We start from the raw sequence: 22,771 nt of genomic DNA, 5'->3' as shown, positions 1-22,771 counted from the left end.
CAAAATATGCAGCAGACTGTTGGCTCCATCCCCTCCCTCGTGAATCACACGCCCACCTGAAACACAGAGTCCTCTGCCCGTCTGTCAGGACCAGCCGGAGCTACATACTGGGCTTCTGTTCCTCGGAGATGTGTAAAGCAAGCGTGAGAGCACAGGCTGAAGGGACTGGGTGGAAGAAGTTCCAAAAATGACAAGAAGGGAAGTCTCTATCTCACAGAGGGTGGGAGCCAAAGGTTTATAACCACGTTCAGTGCCACAGCCTCTTTTTGTAAATCACCTCCTGTAATCGCCCAAATACTCAAGTAAGCTGTAGCAAATTTACAAACATGCTTTTACAGTGCTTGTTTAAAAACCAACCGTACAAATATGCTCTAGACATTACTCTTGAACAGAGGCTGGTTTGCCTGCCCACCAGAACCCCCCACAGTGGCTGGCATCGTCCTGACTGATGTGGCCCTGCACTGCTCAGGAGTGGGCTTCCCAGGCATGGCACTTGGCTGTTGCACTTTACAGACCCACGCTCTTGGTGGAGGAGAGGATTCAGTGCACAGGGGCCCTGCAGTTTCTTCTGACATCAGACTAATGATCAGGCTCAGTCTCCTTTTCTTTCCTAGGAACAAGAACAAGGAAGGATGATAGACTTAAAAATGCAAAAGCCGAGAAGACCAAATAACTGTCACCCAGGGAACAAGGGGCTAGAACACACAGGTTTTGGGAAATATAGTTGTAAATGGAATGCGTTTCGTGTTTCTGTTCAGTTCCCAGCCTCCAAACCAGCCAGTCTTTGTGTGAGCGTCACCATCTGCCATAGCTGGAAGGTGTTAGAGGTCAGGATGAAGCACTAGCAGAAATGGGAGGCAGCCAGTGTGGCATTGCACAGGGCTATCCCCATGGACTGGCTGGACTGTGCAGATGTACAAGTCACTACAAGAGTAGGAGAAGCCTGATTTTTGCTTGTGGCTACATGATTCAAAGAGAGGAGGTGAGCAGAGCACATTAAGTTGCACCGTCCATGTGTCCTAAGGAATCCATAAGAGCTGCCTCTACTCAGCGTAAGTAATCCCTCATTACTGCCATGAGCAGCCTTCACTTTTCACTTTCTGGTCCAGTATGACCCTCAGAGCCAACTGGGCTTTGAGTCTTGACACACTTCGTTTAGTCTTGACATACTTCGTTTGTCCACGAGTAGCTCTCTAGGCAGTTGCATCTGGTATCTGTACAACGTGGTATCTTTGCAGGTCTGACAGAACCCAACAACGAACTGTCATGAACTACGCTGGAAAGGCAGTGTAACCATGACACATGTAACTCCTACGCGGCTATGGACTTGTTATGGATTTACACTGGTGTAACAGAGCAGCCGTTGTCCTACATTATGTAAGAGTGGGGTAGTTTGACCCTCTCCTTGTTTTCTGTGGACAGAAAGCAGCTCCTTGCAGGGTATTTCTGCTCACCCTTATGTCACACCTGTGGGCGTTAGTGCTTTGCTTATCACAGGGACCGGAAACAGACCAAATCCCCAGTGACCTTCTCCAGTATAAGATACCGTGCTCTTTGGAAGAAACGTGTAAAGTGGCATGGCTACAATCACCAGAAATCACCCTTTAGGGAGGCAGCATGTGCTCTGATGTCACTTGAGCTCACCTTGTTACCCTGGCTATCCCTTTAATGCCATTACTGAAGATCGTTACATGAGCAGATCCCCTGTGGACAGGCAGTTGCTTGGGCTGCCCACACACCTACCTCTTTGGCCCAGAAGATATGACCTCCAGTGGTGAACACAGGTGCTTCCGAATATACTCCCTCGATCTAATATCAGCCTGGAATTAAGGAGGAAGATGGATGACAAGGGGCTGATCAGCCTGCTTGGTGTCCCCTTAGTTATCTTAGTAAGCCCCCGCACACCCTCATGTCAGTACATCACAAATAACCCTAGTACATCTGCCCTGCAAAGAGAAACCTGTGTTTTTTTTCTTGTTTGGTCTCTGTGTCCCGCTGCGAGCTGGTCAGGAGACCAAAGACTTAAAACGAAGAAATAGAGGGTCCTGGACTAACAGCCCTGATGAGGTACAATTCATTTCAGAAGCAGAAATGATGTTCTCTGAATCCTGACTGTCTACCCCTTCACTTTTCATAGGAACAAGGAGGTGATGCTAAGCACAGAGGAGACAGTGGGCACAGACAGTTCGTGCCAAGCAGCGCTGCAGACTTGCTCAGCCTTGGCTTCCCCCAAGTACTGCAGGATGAACAGCCAGACTAGGAAGCAGATTGGGCTTACTCAGCACATCCTTGTAGCAGCTCAGATGAGTGCAGCGAGCCTTCTCCAAAGGTCTCCACAAGACCCGAAGGATGAATTAACATAGACTTCCAGCACACATTGCAGTACGGTGAGCCTCTTCAGCAAACATTGACCCAGCTGGAATCCTTGACAGGCTAAGAACTGCAACAGCCTCTCTTACCTTACACCTACACTGAACAGTTCCTAAGATGACCTCCAAATGGTTCAGGGATGTGACAAGCCAGCAAGGACTTCCAGAGGCTAAGCAAGAAAAGGTGGCCAGTGGCAAAGTGAGAACTGCTGAGGTGAGAGGCTGCTTTTCCATTGTGCTTTGTTTCTAGGCCAGAGCTGCAGCCCCCTCCCTTTCATGAACCCTGGAAGCAGAGCCAGGCTGGAGAAGAACTGGAAGTCTGAGAAGGGTCTAGTTCCTCCATCTTTTGATGAGCAACAAGGAGATGGAACAGACTTGCCAGAACCTTGAGGACAGGACAGAAGTCCTTATTCCCTGGAGAGGAAATACCCCAAAAGGTAAATCAGTCCTCCCACTGAACCAACAGAAACTGCTCAACCACCCTCAACACTCCATAAATGGATCACATGGAGTCAGGGATGAGTGGAGGTTTCTGCTGAGACCTCCCAGAGAGCTTTCAGGAGTGGTAAAGCGAAGACCTTCAGCTTACACCAACGTACAAAAGGACGTCTCCGGAAAGTTGCTGGAATGCCATAGCCATACGGATGCGAGGGTAGACCTCTGCAGTGTTGCAAGGCAATTTAACACCAGGCAGCGGCATCTATGGATCCTGCCTCAAAAGGTGGGGAAATACTGAAGCATTTTATTGACTTATCCTGGGGCAGCAGAATGCTGGACCCTGCTTGTGCTAGAGCATGCTCCCTACCTGCCATTCCCAGTGGGAGGACTGCTCCAATGTGAGTCAGTCACTCTGGTAACAGCCAATCTGCTGCAGGGAGCCTCTCAAAGGGGTGACAGAGCTCGTTACCCAGACACTGCATCTTGGTGTTCCTAGTTGCTCCACTGCATGAGTCAGCTGTAACCACTCTTAAATGTTTGTCCAGTTCTGGCCAGGAGGGTTTGGAGCTTGACAGCGCTTGAGCAAGCTTCACGCAGACTGACACCAACAACAACGTACCTCCAAACTGAAGAGAAATGAAGCTAATTGTGGGCTTCTTCCTGAAAACGTGCTACAAGGGCTCACCGGTGCCACCAGTGACTCTGGTTTAGAGACCCTGGCACCTGGGCACGAGGGACAGTGCCAGGATTCAGCGTCTCATTCCTACCGGATTAGCTAACAACTCCTTTGAGGGGGATATGCCTGGGGAGGCCCATCAACATGGCAAAGAAAGCCAGAGGATGAGGCAAGGGATGAGATGCCCCTGCCCACCTCTGGACTTGCAGGTGAAGTTGCTACCAGCCCAAGAACTTCACCTGCTCTGGCAGACCAAGGAAATACTCATCACATTTACAGACCACAGTGAAGCTTAGCTGCCCTTAAGCTGGGAGGACTGAGGAGTGACAGCAAAGACCGAGAAGAAAAAGCACCCCACAGACTCTGCGGTGATTTTGTGATAGCCTCCACTGTACAGTCAGTGAAACAGCAGTGGTGTTCAAGGACTACACTAACTGGGACTCCCACTGGTGCTGCAATCAGGTGCAGGCTGCAGCCTCCATGCTCAGAGTGCTCTGAGATCATCCATGGTTGTTACAGCGATGACACTGATGTTCCCAAATGACTGGCTTTGGTGATGGCTACTCAGCTGAGAAATGGGGTTCTCCTCTTCACTGAAAACTGTAAATTAGGAGGGGCAACAGGGCTTCAAAGAGGGCTGTGAAGAGTTTGGGAAGATGGGGAACCAACAAACAGGATAGTTCTCAAGATGACATAGGATGAAAAGAGAGAAGCTGGTATTGCCCATTCTTGGACCCATCCCCATACCCGTCCCTTTACTTCTTCTGTTCCAGCAGTTGCATGATGCAGCAACAGATGGAGAAGTACATCACTAGTCTGCTGCATATCCTCTCCCCTAGGCAAGAGCTTGGCTCATCCTGCCTATGTGCCTTGCAGGCTGGCTGTGTGATGGTAATTATGCAGCTAAAGCAGGTAAAAACATCCAATAAAAGCAAACAGAGACAAGACACAAGCACATCCTGGGCTCTATCCCTTCTTGGCAGCATTTACAAGGCAAATGACTGAAAGACATACCTTTCACACTGTCCTATGTATGAATACAATAGCAAGGCTGCCAAGCAAGACAACAGGAACATGTTTACATGCCAGGCCATATCAGTGCTAAGGCCCCTGGGTTCTGCTTTCCAGTAGAATCCCTGCTAGGGCCAAAAATCAAAAAGATTAAGGCTGAGACTAAACCACACTCATAGTTTACTGCCCTCCTTTTGCTTCAAACTGAGCTCACAGCCATTGCCAGACCGCATCGAACCCCTCCTCATGCAAATGCCCAGCTCCTCCCTTCGTCATCTGATTTGCTCTCCTGTGACATGAGTCCTTCTGAGTCAGGGCAAGCAAACATGGAATTACTACTGCGTTCCTCTCTTTATATGAACAGAGAATTGCTACCCTCTACATCCCCACCAAAAGGCCTGTCAGTGCCTTAAATGCACAAATAGGTCTTAATGGCCCTGACCAGCCTCACCTGAGGCTTCCACCCACACCCTCTGCCCATGGGCCCAGGAGCTTCAATTAAGCTCAGGCCTGAGTGTTCAGTCTCCAGCAACACAGAATAGCAGGTGGTCAGAACTCGACCAGGAGAACACCAACAAAAATCCCCACAGCTATAAGTGTGTTGCTGGACGTTTACCTGATGTTCTTGTCCCCCAGAAGCGTTATTGGTCAGCTTTCCGGCGCTGCATCATATTAGCCTATGACTCTTGGATGCTTTCACAAACACATGGATCCTGGTCTCTACGCTAACTTCCAGCACTGGCTGCTCTTTACGTTCTCTCAAAGTTTTTCTTTCCCAGAAAATTTCTTTCTCAAAAACACTGCTACAGGGTGACATTTCAAAAAAGCTGCTGTGCCCCACCTCAAAGATAACAGTATCTCTCTCCCCTTAAAAAGCAGTCTGTGACCTTTCCAGCTGGAAAAGCTTCACAGCATATGATGATCATGCCAGTAAAGCGGGTTAATACATTCCTGGTGGCTGTCCTTGAAGCATTTGCAACTCTCATCCTTATTCTGCTTCTGAGGAGTCTCTCCCCTACCTCAACAAGCTCTCCACCATCATCTTCCCATCCCTGCCAGCTCCCAGTGAGGCCTCTCAGGTGGAGGCTCTGCCTGCTCACTGCTGGAAATGCAGCTCCACAACTGCTTAAGAATTCTGCAAGCTAGAGAATGAAAATTACTTAGATAAGGGGTGGTTTGTTTGGGAGATTTTTTTTCCCTTCTCTCTATAATTGGACAGTTTCATAACTGAACTGACAAATAACTTTGATCACTCTTCAGGATAAGAGATTACGTGATGCATTTTATAACAAGGGAAAGAGGTGGTTCAATACAGTCCCTACTGGGAGACCAAGACAGCAAGAGTCAGATCTACACACTATTTTTCTAGGGAAGAAAAATCCCAAACCAAGTTCTGCTGACAACATAAGCTAATGCTTGATTAGGTAGCAAGTTACTGTCCAGTCCTCACTCCTAACACAGTGCTGAGAGACAGCTTAACCCAGCGTATTAACCAAGAGGCTAATCAATAAGATGGATAACTGTCCCGTAATAATCCTCACAGATTGCTTCTATTTTCAGAGGGGACTAGTGCTGGCTTTAGGGTCTGGAATTGTTGCTTTGCCTATTTTATGAGGGGGCACTGGTCATCCCTGTGTACACAGCAAGTTTGTAGTGGGGGGGGGGGGGGGGCTACATCTCAAGGCCTTAAGAGTTTCAGGGCATCAGCTACTGATTTCCCAGCCGGTAGCACGAGCTATTTACACACAGGGTAGAGATGACGGCTTGTTTTTCAGTTCTCAGTTGGATAAGTGTTTAATACTTCACATAAAGCGACCTGCAGAAATTCACAGTTCTGGGCAGGCCTACTTCTGTCCCTCTTGGTGGGCTAGAGCGACCTCAGACTGCCCTATCAGCGACATCCTGAGCCAGCAGGAACCAGCTGGGCAAGGTGCCAGCTGGAGCTAAAAGGATCATCAAATGAGCAGAAGCCTGGTGTGCAGCCAACCAGGAAGCTGAAACAGCAGAAGTAGAAGAATCAGCCCCAGTGCAAGCCTTGTCAGTTGGAGAGCGTTAAAAGCTTCTGCTGCTCATGCTGTACCCGGGAATCCTGGGTCTGAGCAGGCTTAGAGCATGAACAAACAACAGAGACGGGTTCTGACTTCTGCCAGAAGTAGGCAAGGCCAGCAGCTCTTGGAAGGGCTTGGTATTGTTCCAGTGCTGCCCAGTTTGAATGTTTTGCTTATGAGTCCGGGATGACAGCTCTTGCCTACGTCAATCCCTCTGTCTGGGTAGTTCTAAAGGACCAACTTCCTGCAGAGGATCCTCAAAATTTGACAGGCTGGCTGAGCGGAGAGATGACCCCTCTGCAAGCAAAATTCTCCCATCTCAGTCTTGCAGTTACACGTGGAATAAGGCCTAAGTAGGATGTAAATACTTAGTGTAGCTAATGATGAACTTCCCTCTGCTTTCTCTGAAAGATCACTTCTCCCACCTGCCTCCAAGCCACGATTCCTTCAGCAGCACGACCATGTGTATCACGGGTCAAATCAAACCACTTCTGACCACTGCCTAGATACTGTTCCAGGCCCAGCAGGCACAACATACCCTATACAGACTGGCCAGCTATTCCTCTAAGAAAGTGGAAGGTTTCAGTTCCCACGCAGCACTACGTATCTTGCAGTATTGCCTTTATATAAGCCATAATCACAGCCACAGCAGCTGAGCTCTCTTAGGAGTAGTAAATTCCTGGGCTACCAGAACTTTCAAAGGGCTAATGCCCCAGATGTCTTTCACTGGACACTGGAAAAGCCATGAGCACATCACCCATCAGATCTGCAAGCTTGTCCCAGGGACATGCCATAGCAAAGAGGCCAAGGAAGTCACCCAAGACAGGACTTGCTGCAGCCTTCTACTTCCTAATTCCAGTTTTAGGTGCCCAGGAGCTGAAGCTTCCAGCACTGCCCCATGTCAAGATCTGATACAACTCACCTGTTGTTCATTTTCATCCAATTCCTCCTTTGATTCCCTCAGGTCAGTAAATTCTACGCCACTATCTTTGGAACACAGAACCCATCTATAGGGCCACTTGCAAAACGTCGCACACTCCCATCACGTTACACCAAAAAAAGTTTAAAAATATTTATTTTTAGAAAAATTTTAAACTGTTTCCTGAAAGCACCTATGATAGTTTCCACATAGAGAAAGTGTGATGGGGAGAAGCTTGTTCTCAGCTGACACGTGTGCCTACGTTTTAGCAGATCTTTTTTCCAATTAGGTGAATAATCTGTCCTATGAAAAGGTTTACGTGTTCTTATCCCATGCCATTCCTCTACCTCTACATTAAATATACTCTTTTCTGGATCTCAGATCTCTCTGTAAGGGAAGTGGTCATGATCCATTCCATCACTGTATTTAAAGGTTGTAGTTAGAGAACTGGAAGAGTCTCAGACCACAGATAACTGCTACAATGAGCTGGTAATAAAATGAAGGTAATGGAAAGCTGCAAGATGCCTATTTGTTTCCAAAGGGAATGCTTTCCCCTTTTCCTCTCAACGTGCCAAACTGCAGAGCTAGCTTAGAGCTCTGCTGAGGCATCTGTCCCTTGCTGGAAGAGATTACATAAGAAGATCTATTAGCCTGCTCAAGTCTGGCAGGTAGCGGTTTATGAGATCAGAAAATCCACTTTCTGGTATGGACACTCCAAGGACTGTTTTGCTCGAAGATGTTAGATTTCTGTCTGTTCTATAACTATAGACTCAATATTCTGTTCAAAAAACACTGCAGTACCAAAGAGAACTTCCTGTTTGTGGAGACTGCGTAACAGCCCTCAGCGGGATCTTCTTAATGCTGCTCTGACGAGCTGCAGAGCAAAGGTGGCCAGACACCTGACAAGCACTGAGGTGTAGCAACGTGAACTCCGTGTTCCAGGGCAATGCTACAAACAGGGACATCTGAACAGGCCCTGCTCTGAACACGCAGTGGGTCAGGTCCAACTGAGTTGATAATGGCAGGGTGACCCTGAGAGAAGGGAAGCACTTGTCAGGCTAGAAGTCCCAGCGGCTTTACACTCTCCAGATCCTTTTCTCAAGCCCTGCTGTGATTTAATTAGTCTGAAGCAGAGCCCTAGTGGCAGCTGCAGTTCACTGAATGTGATCCAGTGCTGTCACCTACTGGCTGCCTGTCACCCCCAGAGCCCACAGCTCCTTGCAGAGTGCAATAGCAGAGAAAAGCCCAGAGGAGCAGCACTGCAGTCTGTGCTAGGCTCAGGGTGCCCAGGAAAACTGCATTTCCAGATCCTCTGTATTATAACCATCAGCATAACAGAAGCTGCCCGCAGAGGAACCAAGAAATCAGTCAGGCTGGGTCTGCAGTGAGGGCTGCGTATGCTTCTGGGCACTGCTTCAGAAGGACAAGCAAAGAAGAAGGAAGGATCAGTTTGGGCTTTGCTGCATAAATAACAACACGGCAGGCTGGAGAGAACAGGCCAGGAAGCTGGATGGCTACAGCTGCAGAAGTATAGCCAGCTGAGGCCCTGACACATCATCACAGGCTTGGTATCCACAGCTGCCATGCCCCCTCCTCTGCCTATTTGCCTGCTTCCCTGTTTCAGGCCTGCTTTCCCCTTCCTCAGTTCCCACCGCTTTTGTACCTGTCGGATGGGCTCCGGGATCCGGTACCTGCAGCAGGACTTGACTAGATGCACGGCTGTCTCCAGGCACACTCTATGGCCCACAGAGATATAAAGGGGCTTAGAGCTGTTGTTGTAGCTACGCAGGACCTGTGCGTTCACAAACCAGAAAGATCAAATACTTAAGGGGCTTATTTTGAACAAATACAAAGTGACAGATGAATTATAAGCCAGCCAGCCTGCTTTCAGAACGGGTCTGCATCTGGTAAGTCCCAGCTTTCTTGATCCTCTGCTTCCCAGTATCTCCTCACAGGGACTGTCTGCCCTTTTGGACCAGCAGTGGAAAGCAGTGTGCAGACCTGCTAACGCAGACTGTACTGAAATATCACCAGAGGAAGGACATTTCTTAAATCTGCTCACTTCCTGCGCAGCACTGTTTTGAGACATATGCTCCCATTTTGCATCCTGGGAAACTGCTATAGAACTGGCACCTCTCCTTGGCTGTGGTTCATGAACAGGGATACTGAGGCATATCATCTCAGATGCCATAGCCATGCACATGAATATATCCAACACCTGAATGAGCACCCCCTTCTAAGAATTTCTAAGAACGCTTGAACTGACAGAAAGAGGAATTCAGTGTACCTGGTAGCCTGCTCAGACCTGGTCTTCCTGAACCGATGTCACCGAGATAGTCCCACTACAGAGACAACATTTCTCAGGGCTTCCAGCTACATGAAGCTGGAACACTCACTGATGGCCAAATGGATCGGGAACTCCCCCAGCTTACCATGCCCAGGACTTTCCCTGAAGTGCCAGTCAGTGGGAATGCATCTCCTTCTGTCTGCAGGGAACGAATCTAGAGCATAAAATCACGCAAGGTCAGCTGGTTAGAAAGTACTTTTATGTGGCTGTCCCAATTTGCTTTGGATATTAATGAGCAGAAAGAATTCTCAATCTGGCCCAACCTGCTCTCTGTGCAGCTCATCCCTGGCCAAGCCATCCACTTGCAGGAGGTTCTTGGCCACTCCAATGCACGGTAGATCTGTCAGGACCCCCAGGTGACAGGCCACACCAAATCCTGCCAACAAGGAGGCATAAAAGCAATATTGCATATTGCTCTCAAAAATGCTACAATACCAACGCCAGGGCCATGCAAGTCAGCCCCGCCATAAAAAGGAACTGTTTCCCGGACAGAAAAATTGCCACCTTTGAGGAATCAGGAACTTGCAAGAGAATCTGATGAGTACCTCTGAGGGACAGGCAAAAATTCAGATTATTAACCCATCAATACTGAGCCTCCTTCTTCCATCCCTTATCTTTGGAACTTAGTAAGAAGCTCTCCAATGTGATGCAGGATACCCAAGAATAGGAATCTCAAGTGATAGCATAGGGTTGCAGAAGAGCAAGGCTCTCTAATGAAGACCTACCTCTGTGATGGAGCAGGCCATTCCCATCTACAAGCAGCACCTGAAAAGGCCAAAAAAAAAGTTATTTTCTGTGCCCTGAGAGACACTCCAAGGAGCAGTGATGCTGGCCCTATGAGAAAGGAAAAGTCCATGTTTCAATCCTTTGACTTGTCTGCCTAAGGGACTCCACTCAGCGTGCTCTGTTTAACTTGTGACTTTAAATAACCAGTGCCCCAGTAGCATGAGCTCTTGGTTACTGGCAGCGCTTGTCATTGGTGCTATATGCAGAATGGGATTTTCATGGCCAAGGGATGCTTGGCTGGCTTTGGCTCAGCATTCCCAGTCCCTAAAGTCAGTGCCATAGATGCTTCAGTATGACTCTGACACTGAGCTTTCTGCTCTGTCAGTGGAGAGCAGCTAGATGGTGCTGCCTCAGCAGACAGAGGGTCATCTTTCAGCAGTACTCTAAACCTTCGTGACATCTCTGCTTGGGACAAAGAAACGTGCCACACCTGAGGTTTGAGCCTGGGCTCTTTCTGCTGAAGTCTCTGAATTGCTTCCACCAGGAAAGGGACCTCTCGGAAGGCTAAGAATCCTGCTATGTACGGGGCTGTCACAGCAACCATCTGGCAATCCTCGTACAGCACCTAGGACCACAGGAGCATAGTACAGAGAAAACGATCTCCAGCACTTACTTAGTTCTTAATTGCAGATGCAACTCCTCTGGCATTTATGTCCCTTACTCTCTCATCTTTTTAAAGTACTCTGTCGCTCTGGCTCTCTCCCACAAAGCTAATGCCACTGGGTTGTGTCAATCTATCTCTAAGTGAGAGAAAGGGGTGAATAGTGGGCTGCTGACAGAAGAAGGCCGGACACGTCCTACCATGCCCCGCTTAAGAGCGAAGTCCTTGAAAAAAGTCAGGGCAGCTATTCAAATACACAGTGGGGAGTTCACACAGTCAGAGCATTATCAAAGCACATCTGCCTCTGTTTGAGAACAGGTGAGAGGATTCTAAAAGAAAGCCCGAGAGACATGATAGTAGCTGAAAAATATCCATGTAGGACAAATCAAGAATCAGGGCAGGATCTGAAAGTAAAGTCTTAAAAATTCCAGTGGTTGATATCAAACTGTATCTCTGTTTGTGATAGGTTTTACAGTAAAAGACAATTTTTATGTCAGCTTGAAAACTGGAAAAGGGATCAAGTATCTTTATTATTTCAAATTAAACGACTGCGGGATGTGGGACTCGTGGTAGATTTGAAAAGGCGTAAGTTACATCTTACGTAACTAGTCGATTACCAGCTAAAGGTCACAAATAGGATATCAGCTGTTTATGAGAGCTACCTATGGTTTAATTTTGTCTCTTGATAAGCACCAACACTGATCCTTTGTGTCTCTTTCTGGGTAGTGCCTGAAATTGATTATTTCCAGTATTAATCTAATCATTTAAAGTCTTCTGCACCTGTCCACAGGCTACATCTCATCACTGCGTTTTCCAATTTACTCCTGACTGACTTTAACGCATACTAAAGCTATCCTTCAATTCCTCATAACTTCCCTGTAATTCCTAAGAGCCTCTTGCAACTACGAGCAGTTTGTCTCACATACTTCCAAACTGATGTTTAGATCCTTACACTTGTTCTTTCCTCTATTTATCGTCCCTGCAGAACATACAGTTGGAAGGTTTTGTTGAACATACAAGTGATAACATACTGATGTCCTGTGGTGCAGAGATGAAGTAGGTAACAGCCTTTGAGCAAGTTTTCTTAAAAAAAACCCTTATACAGCCCTAAGGGGTGAGTGTTCACTTGCCATTACCTTGAGAGCGGGGTAGCTGAGAACCACAAGGGAAGCACAGGCGCTCGCGTCATCTCCTTTGATGTAAGATAAGTCCACGCCTCCTACTCTCTCCAGTCCTGCAAAACTTGAATCTTTCTGCCACTCCTCGGTATCCTGCTCAATCACACCGGCCTTTAACCGGGCCTGCTCTCTAGCGAACGATCACACAACTGTAGTTAAAAGACGGCCCGTTCCTCCTCAGCGGCACGCATCGCCCGCCGGCCTCTCGCCAGACCAAGGCCCCGCTCCGCACGAGCCGGGGGCCGAGCCAGGGGCCAGGCCGTGCCCCGCCGGCGCACGACGCAGCCCCGGGGCCAGAGCACCGGGCGTCTCTTTTCAGGTGGCCCCGTAAGCCGTGGGGGACCCTCAGCCTTCTCCAAAAAGGGGAGCGGGGGAGAGGCAACGCCCCCGGCTTTGCAGCCGCGCTTGGGAGGGCTGCGGGCGAACACGGGCCTGGCCTGGTACCGGGGAGGGAGAGGGATCCGCCGGGCCTGGCCCGGTACCGGAGAGGGAGAGGGATCTTGCCGGGCCTGGCCCGGTTCCGAGGGAAGAAGAGGATCTTGCCGGGCCTGGCCCGGTACCGAGGGAAGAAGAGGATCTTGCCGGGCCTGGCCCGGTACCGGGGAGGGAGAGGGATCTTGCCGGGCCTGGCCCGGTACCGAGGGAAGAAGAGGATCTTGCCGGGCCTGGCCCGGTACCGGGGAGGGAGAGGGATCTTGCCGGGCCTGGCCCGGTACCGAGGGAAGAGGAGGATCTTGCCGGGCCTGGCCCGGTACCGGGGAGGGAGAGGGATGCGCCGGACCCGCGCCGCTGCCGTGGCCACCGCGCCCCAACCCACCCGCCCGCCCGCCGCGCATGCGCACGGCCCGCGCCGCCGTTACCGTGCCCAGAGGCGCAGGGTGGCTCCTGCCGGCGGCTCCGACATGGCGGCGCCACCGCCGCCGGAAGCCGCCGCGGCGCCGCCCCCCCCCCCCCCCGGGAACGCTCCCGGCGGGAGGCCGTTCCGCCGCCCCGGCCCCGGCGCCGCGCAGGAAGGACGAGCAGCGGGAGCGAGAAGGGACTTTATTGGGAAACGCTCCCGGCGTGGAAAGGCGTTCGCCTGCCTTCAGAGAAAAACGTACAAAAACGTCCCTTTCGGCCCGAAAAGGCAGCCGGGTCGCTCCTCGGGTGAGGTTAAGGCAATTAAAGGCAGGTTCCGCGGTTTTTTGAAGTGGAGGCGTTGGTTGGGGTTGTGCTGAAGCGCTCCTGGACCGTGGGAGAGGAATAAAGTCAGGCAGGTGAAGGGCTGCAGCACGGCTTGATCTCTACTAAAGGTCAGGAGAGAGGCGTTTTCCGGCTTGTATTTCTCTCTCTGAAAGCAGAGGCACTAAGGAATGATGCTTTTTCAAAATCCTTCAATAGCAGATTTTTAGAAACGGTGGTAGCAGACAAGGACCGGCCTTGCCTCTTCCCTGTGGTTCTCTTGCCCCGTCCTTCTGACGTAAAGCAGGGAGGTTTTACATCGCGCTTGTGAGGCGGTAATAAAATGAACGAACCAACCCCCCCCCCCCCCACACACACACCCTGCATTTCCAGAGTCTGACGCAGTGCTTGTGCCCCTCTAAGGTGCAGGGGAGAAGATCAGTACAGCGGTCACAGACGAGCCTCGTGTTGCTGCTTTCGTGGCCTTAGCTTTCTTTGGGCCATTAACTTTCTCTGTGTTCTCTTTTGAAGAGCGCAGCTGCTTTCCAGGTAGCAACAGCATGAGAGAGGAGAATCTCTTCTGGGAACATATCTTCAAACTCTATAGCTAACGCACAGTCTTTTACATCAAGGTAAGGAAGGAGTGATTCCTTCAAGCTGGAGAATAAAGAGCAAATATAGTATTAACAGATTGTATACCGCAAACTACAAATGCCACAATATTTTATATGCTAGAAATGCACCACAATCAAGTATACAGTGTTTTAATATGCACTATTTTTATGAGAAGGATTAAACAGCACACTAATCCTGACCTGCAGCCTGCCACTTCTGTGTTCTTCAAATCTCAATTAAATTGTTGGGGCCAAGCTGTACGTATAGAAAGCTGTGTGCGTTCAGCTGAGTGACTGCAGAAGCACTTGTGTTCGTCTTTAGCACTCAAAAATAGCAAACCTTGATATATTCCAGCAGCGTTGCCAAAATAGTTCATATAGAGATGAAGAAGAGTCATACATGCTAGAAACAGGCAATGCTGCTTAGTACTAGGTAAAAACTCTTAATGTTGATGGTTGTCCTTTGTGTCCAGGAGGGTGGACATTTACCAAGGGAACAGTTTCCTTTGCATGCATTTTCAAAGAGCCAGAGAAGCTTAAGTTAGGAGCTAATGATTGTCAGGTAGTTTGGGCTGCACAAGTCTATTACCTCCACGTGGGTTTGAACTCATCCACAGCTTGGACGCGCCTCAGCTTCAGGATGATCATTTCATGGAGCTCCTGCAGGAACGTTTCCAGCCTTGAGTGGACAAGGAAGGTGTTGAGGAGCTTGGCAATCTCTGGACTAAGCTCAGCTTTGTAGACCGTGCTGATGTCTTCAAAAGGATCCTAAAGATGCAGTGAGAAAAAACATGCACCCCTAAGCGGCTTCATTTAGAAAAGAGAAAAGGCCTGAACAGACGCAGAGGTTACCAGTGTTCTTACCCTTTTGAGGCGCAGAAGCTGCTCCGACTTGCAGGTAGACAGAAGTTGCCATAAGGCTATGCTGTGCTTTAGGTGGCATCTACTAAGGGCCTGAAAGAAAAATACACGTGAAGAGAAACCGGATGCGAGGGATGTATTTAGGAACCTATTCTTTCTCCACCACCATGCCCATGCAGGTCAAAACTGTAGTGGAGCACAAGCACAAACAGAGAGAGAAAAAGCCCACTAAGGTGAAACCACATTAACAGGCAGGGTGACATAGCCAAAGCAAGATGGCACTCTTCAGCAGCAGTCAATCTTATGACAAATTAGCATAAACAAAAACCCCATCCACCAGCAGGGAGTTCATCCAGCCCTTTCAACCTGAGTATAGGAGCCTGTCTGCAACGGGCCTGTTTCTCCCTCTCCCCCATCTTGCATCCAATAGTCCATCTTTTTTGGCCATCACAAGAGGAAATGGGAAAGTGATAGAGCTATGACAACGTGTCCTTGTGCCCTTGCCTCCCCCATCAGAACAAAGCCTCTTTTCACACATCATTAGGAGGTTAAACCTCCCTCTTTTAGAGGTACCCTTTGAGAGGTAAAGGGACATTTTCATTCCTGCTCAGCACCAGGTAGACAGTGCCACTGAAAGCTGACTCAGTATTGGAAGTTTCCTCCTGGCATCTTTTGCTCTTTTCCCAGTTTTAGCATTGCACCCAATTACGCTGTCACCCTACTGAGGATTCTCTTTCCTGGGGCTGACAGGAGGGGAAGGATCTGCAAAGGGGAACTCAACCTGAGCGTCCTGCACTTGACCTTTCCGTAGGAATTTGCAAGAACCTACTGAGCATCATGAGCTATAGGGTGCTCCTACCTTGCAAGCACTTTTTACAGTGAAAGTGAAAATTTCTCCCCTGCTGTAAAGCACAGTGGGGAGGTAATTCTAATACACACTTGTTAAAGCTGAACTTTTGCTGGGCTTGGAGATCAGGCTGGCTGGACTTTGTATAAACCAGTACAGATTTTATCCTGTAAGAATAAGAGCTTTGCTTTCTGGACTCACCTGCAGTACCTGAGGGTTTGTCTGATCACCCATCTGCAGAACTTGTGTGATGTACTCAGTCAGAAGCATTTCAGGGTTCTCTCCAGCCATGGCGAGAAATCCCAACATAATTTCGGTAATAGACAGAGCATCACAGACATCACTATAGGACTGCAGTTCCCCGCTGATCACGTTTATCATAGAACCGGGAAGAGAGCTCTGAAAACCATGAAGTCAAAACAGTTGCCAATATTAGCTTAGTTCCATTCCTTATTACTGCTCAAGTTGCTCAAGTTGCCCTGGAAGAGGGCAGAGCCCCAAATTTAGGAAGCCATAAATGCTTAACTATATCACCTTTCCTTTGCAAATCCTGGCTGAGGAGAGAAGGCCAGTTTGCACTGCCACGCAGAAAGACTAGCAGACAAGCCTTTATAGGCTATATAGCCTTTATTGCAGATGAACAAGCCAAGTGACACAAGACAACCCTGACTGTTCTTAAGATGTCAGGGGTCACTTGCTTGTCCTGTTTCTTCCATTACAGAAACCTACCTGATCCAGCTTATTCCTGACATCATTACACAGCTGTTCATAATTCCGATCGTATCTGCACACAAGGGTAGGTATTCCCTGTCAGGAGAGAGGGGATCTGGGATGAAATCCACAGGCTGTAGAGCTTTAACATTGCAAACCCTGCTACAGTGCAAGCCTGGCTGCAGCAAACAATGCAGGTGTCCAACACAAGCCAAGAGGGTGACTGCAGAAAACACAGCTAGCTGCACTGTCCTACCGTGAGGGTGATGAGTGGCTTCCCCTGCAGGAACTTGCTGATGACTTGCTGCTGGATTCTCTCCAGATCAAAGTCCTGCAACGTCTCCCCTCCCTTCTCCATGCTGTACTGACAGTTGGACAAGAGCAGGGGAATCACATCCCTCTCAACCTCATAACTGATCAAGTGCAGGTCAGCCACTTCTGATGGACTTATCAAGTACCTACAGAAGAGGGAAAAAAGTTTTTCTCCGTTTAGAGGGAGAAGGCTTTATGAAGCACAGAAAACAGACTGTGTGGTAGCAGGTAATACAACAGAACCAAAAAAAAAAAAAACGCGTAGCTGGCACAGCAACATACCTATCATCTTCCTTGATGTATTTTTTTACGGAGTAGATAAAGTCATTGTGTAGATTAATGAGATAACTGGCTAAGGCTGTGGAGCAGAGGCCCAGTCCCTGTCGACGTGGCAGAAGGACCTCAAGCTTGCTGTCCAGGGTCAAGTCAGCATCACAGTAGCCTTTAGGAAGCTTAATTTCCCCTGAAATGAAAACCAGAGATGACTACTCAAAGTGTTCCACAGCCAGCCCACGATGAGCAGGCTCTCCTGACCTAAAACAGGTCAGGAGAAAGTACACAACCTGAAGAGACAACTGAGTGCAGCTCTTTCTGTCATTTATCTTAAGTACCAAAAGGAAAAGGTTCAGGTGAGACGACTACAAGAGGAAAACAAATTCTTCCATTTCCACCTAGACCTCCTTAAACCTTTAATGGCCAAGGTCAGGTTTGCTGATATGTGTCAGTGTCTCTGATGGGAGGAACTTGGATTGTCAAGGGTAGCAGAGGACCGCTGTCCGACTGCTGGCACCCTCTTGCCATCACTCGCAGAACAATGCTAGGAAAGAAGAGTACTCACCATTGGTATCCAGTGATCTTCTCAGCTTGTTCCAGACAGACAGAAACACATTTGTTCTCCTCTGTAAGAGGTCCCTTATCACATCTGGGGAATACCAGAAACAGAAATCCTGAAAACACCTTTTATTGGCAACACTCAAACCCTATAGTATCGGAGGATTTTCAAAGCACACTACTGAACTCTAGCTACCCGCTCAGACAGATTAAAAGCATCTAAATGTACATTGAACAGTTTTCTAATGTTACCAAACTGAGTTATTTGCTTTGCTCTGTTTGTTTATATTCTTCCATTATCATCTGCTCTTGGCCCAGGCTACGAGGCTGGATGGATTTTTGGTTTGAATCTGCATGTCTTTTAAGCACTATCCCTTGAACAATTGAAGGAGTTGCCACAAAACATCAGTTTGCTCATGAGTGAAAGGGACAGACGCCTATTTTACCTGCTAGGGCATAACTTTAGAAATCCTGCAGGTCCACTGTTGCGCTCAAGCCTACCTCTGAGCACAGTCTGCACCCTCTGTGACCATTCATCCTGTGTTTACATCCCCTTAAAACCAGCTGATTGACTTTTTCGAGCATGACTCTGGGGTTAAGGTCTCCAGTTCATTTGGGTAGAAGTTAAAAACAAAATATGAGGGCTTAAGATTGCAAGTTTAAGAGAAGTTTTCACTTTTACTTTGAACACCTGGACTATCCAGGAAATCTATCTGAAGCACTTTTTGTTTCACTGATTACAATTTTGGCAGAGTCTTCTCACCTGAGTGGGGTTCACTGAGGAAGTCTCTGATAGTGTAGTGCTTGACAACAGCAGTGTTCTGAAATCGCCTCACCAAGTCTCTCTGAAGAGCCAGAATGTCTGGTAAAGATTTAACTAGCCTCAGTTCTGTTTCCTAGAAGGAGAAAGGGGAGGACCTATGAATAAGATTGTCCTTGGACAAACCACATTGCACACTTTTATCAAATTAGTTTTTAGCAATTTACTAGTAGAAGATAGATATTTTACATGTGAAATTCTCTCAAGATTATAGAAAGTTATTTGATTATATAGTGCCTTTTTCTAATATTTCTCAAGTTTGACTGTCTTTCTCCCTAACCTTGCCAATGGAGCGCCACTGCTCTTGCCAGTGGAGCCAGCTATTGGCTTATCTTCAAGTTCTGGCTGGATGTGGTACACTGTCACTGGGCAAATACTCTTATGGTGAATTACTGCAGGCCAGCTGGGTGACCAAGTAGATTTCAACATATCTTGGAGGTAGAACTGCTAAAACTACACTCATTTCCTTTGGAGAGTTAGAGAGATGCATAGAGACTTTCTGCCACAGGTCTGCCCCACTCTTAAGGAATAGGGGTTAACACAGTCAGCCCTTTCATATGTGAAGAAGGACTTCCTCTCACAGACCTGCGCTCTGTTTGGAGAGCGGACATAACTAACTAGCTGGCTTGGATTCTCTCAAGGGACCACTAAAGGTTAAGAGGATCTAAATAATCATTTTCTAGATTGTTATTGCTCAAATAGCAGCTCTCAGTTGTGACCAATGCTCTGCAGAAAAAGGGAGTGAAATCAAGACACCATTAATTTTCAAAAAGGGAAGGAAGCACCTCGCAACTTAGTCACCTGATGACTAATCAGTAACTAATTCAGATCCCCTATGCAGCATAACACATACTCGAGTGATGCGTTTTACTCCTCAGTCTATATCCTGCCCTTGGACCTCTAAATACTAAACTGGACGTGATCTTGAAACAAAGCTGATGGACAGCTTAGGTCTCTGAAGAGCAGTATTTTACAGGGAAATAAAAGCTGGCAGAAACCAAGCCCGAGTGTGAGAAACAAGTTTATTGATCTCACAGTATCATTAAGAATGAGGCTGCTCTTTACTCCTTATTCTCTATTTCTCTGCTTTCTTGAGAGACATGAGAGCTAACATCACAGTTGAGCCCGGAACCAAAGGGAGGAAAGTTACGATGGAAAATTAGCTTCTAGTCCCTTGATAACTTGAACTCACAGACAAAAAGCTGTCTTATGCTCTGATTTTACTCTTTCAAAATGCTCACAAGGCTTGACATATATTGATGCACTTCCTCTTTTGACATGGAGCTGACAGGAGTTTCTTTCTCAAGATCAGTCATTACATGAATAAAAATACTCAAGATGATCCTGGGCAATGTGCTCTAGGCAACCCTGCTTGAGCAGGGAGGTTGGACTAGATGATCTCCAGAGGTCCCTTCCAACCTAAACCATTCTGTGATTCCGGGAAGATAATTCTTTTCCTTATTGACAAAGTATTTGCCAGGGAACTGATCTCTGGAATCTGCAGTCTCTCATCCCTATGTTACACTCACCTTCTGCAAAAACTTCCACAGGAGAGGAACAGTGTCCTTGGCATTCTTTTGCTGGACTACATAGCCCAGGTTCTCCACTGAAATCCTCTTTCGGCAGCTCCACATCTTGGAGTGGTGTATGTGACTGTCCTTTGGCAGTTTGGACAGGAAAGTGGTAGGGTCACCATATACTATTTTCACTATTGGGTTGGAGGAAATTCTCTCATCCTCTTGAATTTGCTTATTTAGCTCCAGAAGCTTTTTATCCAAACCCTGCATTTAAAAAAAAAAAGTCAAATCATATCAGCATTGGCAGCATTGAAATATATTTCCCTGGCAGCTTAATGACCAATTGACACAGAAATATGTCAAAGCAAAAGATGAACTCCCAGGCAAGGTTTGTAAAACACATACTGCAAGAAAGCTATTTATACCATGAAGTTATTCTTTGTTCTCTAGCTCATCCAAATCCCAGGTATTCTATTCTATAGATGACACTAATGAAAAAAAGGCAGATAGTATTCATTTTGGGCACCCATGTGCTCACTGGACAAAAAGTTTTAGCTGAGCTATGATATTTCTGCTTTCCAGCTACAAAAACACCCTTATAGCACAATCTAAATATCTCATACTCAATGCCACAGGTAGAATAAAGTTGACTGAACAGTTGATAGAATAAAGTATGGCCCTATATACAGCTTCCACATTTGATATCCTTCAGATGGAAGTGACTAGCTGACAATAAATGAAAGCTAACCTGCAACTGTGTCATAGATGGATTGTATTTAGGAATAACAGGGTGAACAGTTTGGTATAGGTATTACAGCAGGTCAGATTTCCAAATAAGTGGTCTTTGAACTGCTCAAATACTGACATTTTATACAGTAGATTTCTCACCTCCAATTGAGGAATAACAACTGTGTTTGCAACAATTTCTTCCCATTTGTTTCTTTTCTCCTTGGTGGAGAGTACATCAAACTGAACTGGCCCTGCAACAGTAGTATTTATCAAGCGTTACATTTGCAATACTTCAGTTAAAAGAAAATTCAGGTTCTCTAAGCTTCCAGGCATGCCATTCTTGCAAGTTAGTCTGATGACCCAATAGCAAATTCAGGGGTCTTAGAGGCTAAATATGTATCTCAGTCTACCTGGAGAGTAAACATCATCCAAACCAGCACATAGTAATCTCAGTTTTTTTTGTTTTTTGTTTTTCTTTTTTTAGAAGCTTCAGTCTAGTCATTCCTTTGCACGATATGGACATTTATACAAGTCAATCATAATCCCAGAAAAGTTAAACAGCTTGTCCAAGGTCAGATCGTGATCAATGACAGACCAAAGAACAGAGCTTGGAATATGGACTTGAGTTGTCACACACTAAAAATACGGCTATTGCATATAAATCATCCCATGACACAATGGCTCATCAACTTGAACTCCAGATGTAGACTGTAAACCGTGTTCTGCCATCTCTCTTCTACCAAATAGCATCTTGGTAGCCATTTAGAAGGCAGCATATAGATCAGTACATAGGATGAGTTATTGCACTCTGAATAGTATCTCTGCTTTTGTGAGCTGAAAGCTCTGTCAAAGGGTCATAAGGTTATTTATTCAATAATTCTTTTCAGAATTATGTACCAAATCCTGCAAAACCCATATACTTGAGCAAGAGAGAAGTAAACCACCAAAAAATTTTCACTCCCTACAAGAAACAAGCTGTGAATTTCTGAATCTTCCTTATTAGCTCAGGTACTGCCTGTTGGAAGTGGTCTGTTAGTAAAGAAGCTAAATAACTGCTGTCCTTAAAACGCTCCCATAGCTTGTAGATGGTCGGCAGTTTTCCTTACACTGGCTTGGGTGCTGATGTGGGTCCTTGAGGAGGCTGCCTAGGAGGAGATGAACGATGTTAATTGTCTCATCCACACTCTTCCCCAGAGCTTTTGTCAGCTGTGCCAAGTCCTCCTGAATATGCTGCTGCAGGAAGCTTACAGAGTTCTGCACTGGTGGCTTGATGATCTTTTCCAATGACTTAAAGAACAACAAAAGGCAAAAATGAGCATAGCCAATAATGTCCAATTCTAGCCAAATGCATGCAGAGCTACAGTCCTTCATCAGAAATTCTCAACTCCATCCTACAGGATTCCTACTACTTGAACATATGAAAATGCAGGAACGTGTGCAGCTAAGCACCAATCGTTTATTCACTAAAAGTCTGGAAAAACAGTGCTGCTCTGCTCTCACCTCCACTATAGTGTGCTAAGATGGCCAATGAACCTCCTCAGTAAAGTAGGGCACTGTCCATCCTCTTCCAAAGAGCACGAAGGAACCAACATCCTTCCTGGGCAAGGCAGGAAGTGAATTTGGAAATCACTGCCCTAAGCACTAGACAATGGGACACAAAAGGACCTCTACCATGCAGAGGTTTCGCTATGTTTCATGTGGCTACTCAGAACAATTATTGGAAGATACCTGAGGATCTTTTGTGGCTCCCAGCAACATTGTCAAATGTGTGAGCAAGCGTACGAGAAGGAAGACAACTGAGGACATGGCCCGATCAGACACTCCCATTATTTTTCTGCGTTGTGCATCTCCAAGTATGTGGCCAGTTTGAGTTCTATCTTCGTTATTCCTGTTGTAAGGTACATATCATAATTTTTTTTGTCTTGAAAGAAAATACAAGAGAAGTCTTTGATAACCAATAATGTCTTTTTGTTCCATAAGTTGTCTGAATGCCTT

The 22,771-nt window shown here is 47.1% G+C and overlaps 2 protein-coding genes across 9 annotated transcripts in view; both read right to left on the bottom strand.

Annotated features, from left to right (window-relative positions):
• Window positions 1–221: 221 nt before the first annotated feature.
• ENDOV (endonuclease V) lies at window positions 222–13,343 on the bottom strand. Of its 5 annotated transcripts, none has more exons than XM_068913674.1 (10): window positions 13,234–13,299; window positions 12,332–12,522; window positions 11,025–11,159; window positions 10,534–10,573; window positions 10,072–10,184; window positions 9,894–9,962; window positions 9,125–9,253; window positions 4,498–4,622; window positions 1,744–1,820; window positions 222–610 (listed from the first exon to the last, which is right to left on the bottom strand). In XM_068913674.1, exons 3-10 carry the CDS (start codon window positions 11,136–11,138, stop codon window positions 372–374), a joined length of 906 nt encoding a protein of 301 aa, XP_068769775.1. In that variant the 5' UTR covers window positions 11,139–11,159; window positions 12,332–12,522; window positions 13,234–13,299; the 3' UTR covers window positions 222–371. The 5 variants fall into 5 exon arrangements, with proteins under 5 accessions (XP_068769775.1, XP_068769778.1, XP_068769776.1 ...); XM_068913677.1 differs by having other exon boundaries at window positions 4,498–4,619; XM_068913675.1 differs by lacking the exon at window positions 13,234–13,299 and adding an exon at window positions 12,961–13,161 and having other exon boundaries at window positions 4,498–4,619; window positions 12,332–12,882.
• A 54-nt stretch (window positions 13,344–13,397) lies between these two features.
• Window positions 13,398–22,771, bottom strand: part of RNF213 (ring finger protein 213) — a 58,443-nt gene continuing 49,069 nt past the window's right edge. For 2 of the 4 annotated variants that reach the window (XM_068913645.1, XM_068913644.1), the window contains exons 55-67: window positions 22,505–22,664; window positions 21,883–22,063; window positions 20,936–21,027; window positions 20,060–20,311; window positions 18,474–18,606; window positions 17,718–17,801; window positions 17,162–17,342; window positions 16,824–17,025; window positions 16,586–16,663; window positions 16,058–16,255; window positions 15,013–15,102; window positions 14,738–14,916; window positions 13,398–14,191 (exon numbers count right to left, since the gene is read on the bottom strand). In XM_068913645.1, coding sequence (XP_068769746.1) covers window positions 14,038–14,191; window positions 14,738–14,916; window positions 15,013–15,102; window positions 16,058–16,255; window positions 16,586–16,663; window positions 16,824–17,025; window positions 17,162–17,342; window positions 17,718–17,801; window positions 18,474–18,606; window positions 20,060–20,311; window positions 20,936–21,027; window positions 21,883–22,063; window positions 22,505–22,664 — 1,984 coding nt within the window. In that variant the 3' untranslated portion in view covers window positions 13,398–14,037. Of the gene's footprint in view, window positions 14,192–14,737; window positions 14,917–15,012; window positions 15,103–16,057; window positions 16,256–16,585; window positions 16,664–16,823; window positions 17,026–17,161; window positions 17,343–17,717; window positions 17,802–18,473; window positions 18,607–20,059; window positions 20,312–20,935; window positions 21,028–21,882; window positions 22,064–22,504; window positions 22,665–22,771 lie in introns of those variants that run through there. The other 2 variants (XM_068913646.1, XM_068913647.1) reach the window with 2 other exon arrangements.

This window comes from Struthio camelus, chromosome 19 (assembly GCF_040807025.1).
Source record: "Struthio camelus isolate bStrCam1 chromosome 19, bStrCam1.hap1, whole genome shotgun sequence".
Taxonomy (NCBI): domain Eukaryota; kingdom Metazoa; phylum Chordata; class Aves; order Struthioniformes; family Struthionidae; genus Struthio; species Struthio camelus.
The sequence above is the reverse complement of the archived record's forward strand: the minus strand, read 5'-3'. Positions and strand labels throughout refer to the sequence as shown.

What these genes read in the sequence shown, in the direction of transcription:
- ENDOV (XM_068913674.1), bottom strand. Translation starts at nt 11,138, where the DNA reads ATGGTTGCTGTGACAGCCCCGTACATAGCAGGATTCTTAGCCTTCCGA. An exon ending in CAGGGAAAGTCCTGGGCATG is followed by an intron (nt 9,254 to 9,893) that starts GTAAGCTGGGGG and finishes GTGAACGCACAG; the next exon opens with GTCCTGCGTAGCTACAACAA. An exon ending in TACATAGGACAGTGTGAAAG is followed by an intron (nt 1,821 to 4,497) that starts GTATGTCTTTCA and finishes CCTTAATTCCAG; the next exon opens with GCTGATATTAGATCGAGGGA.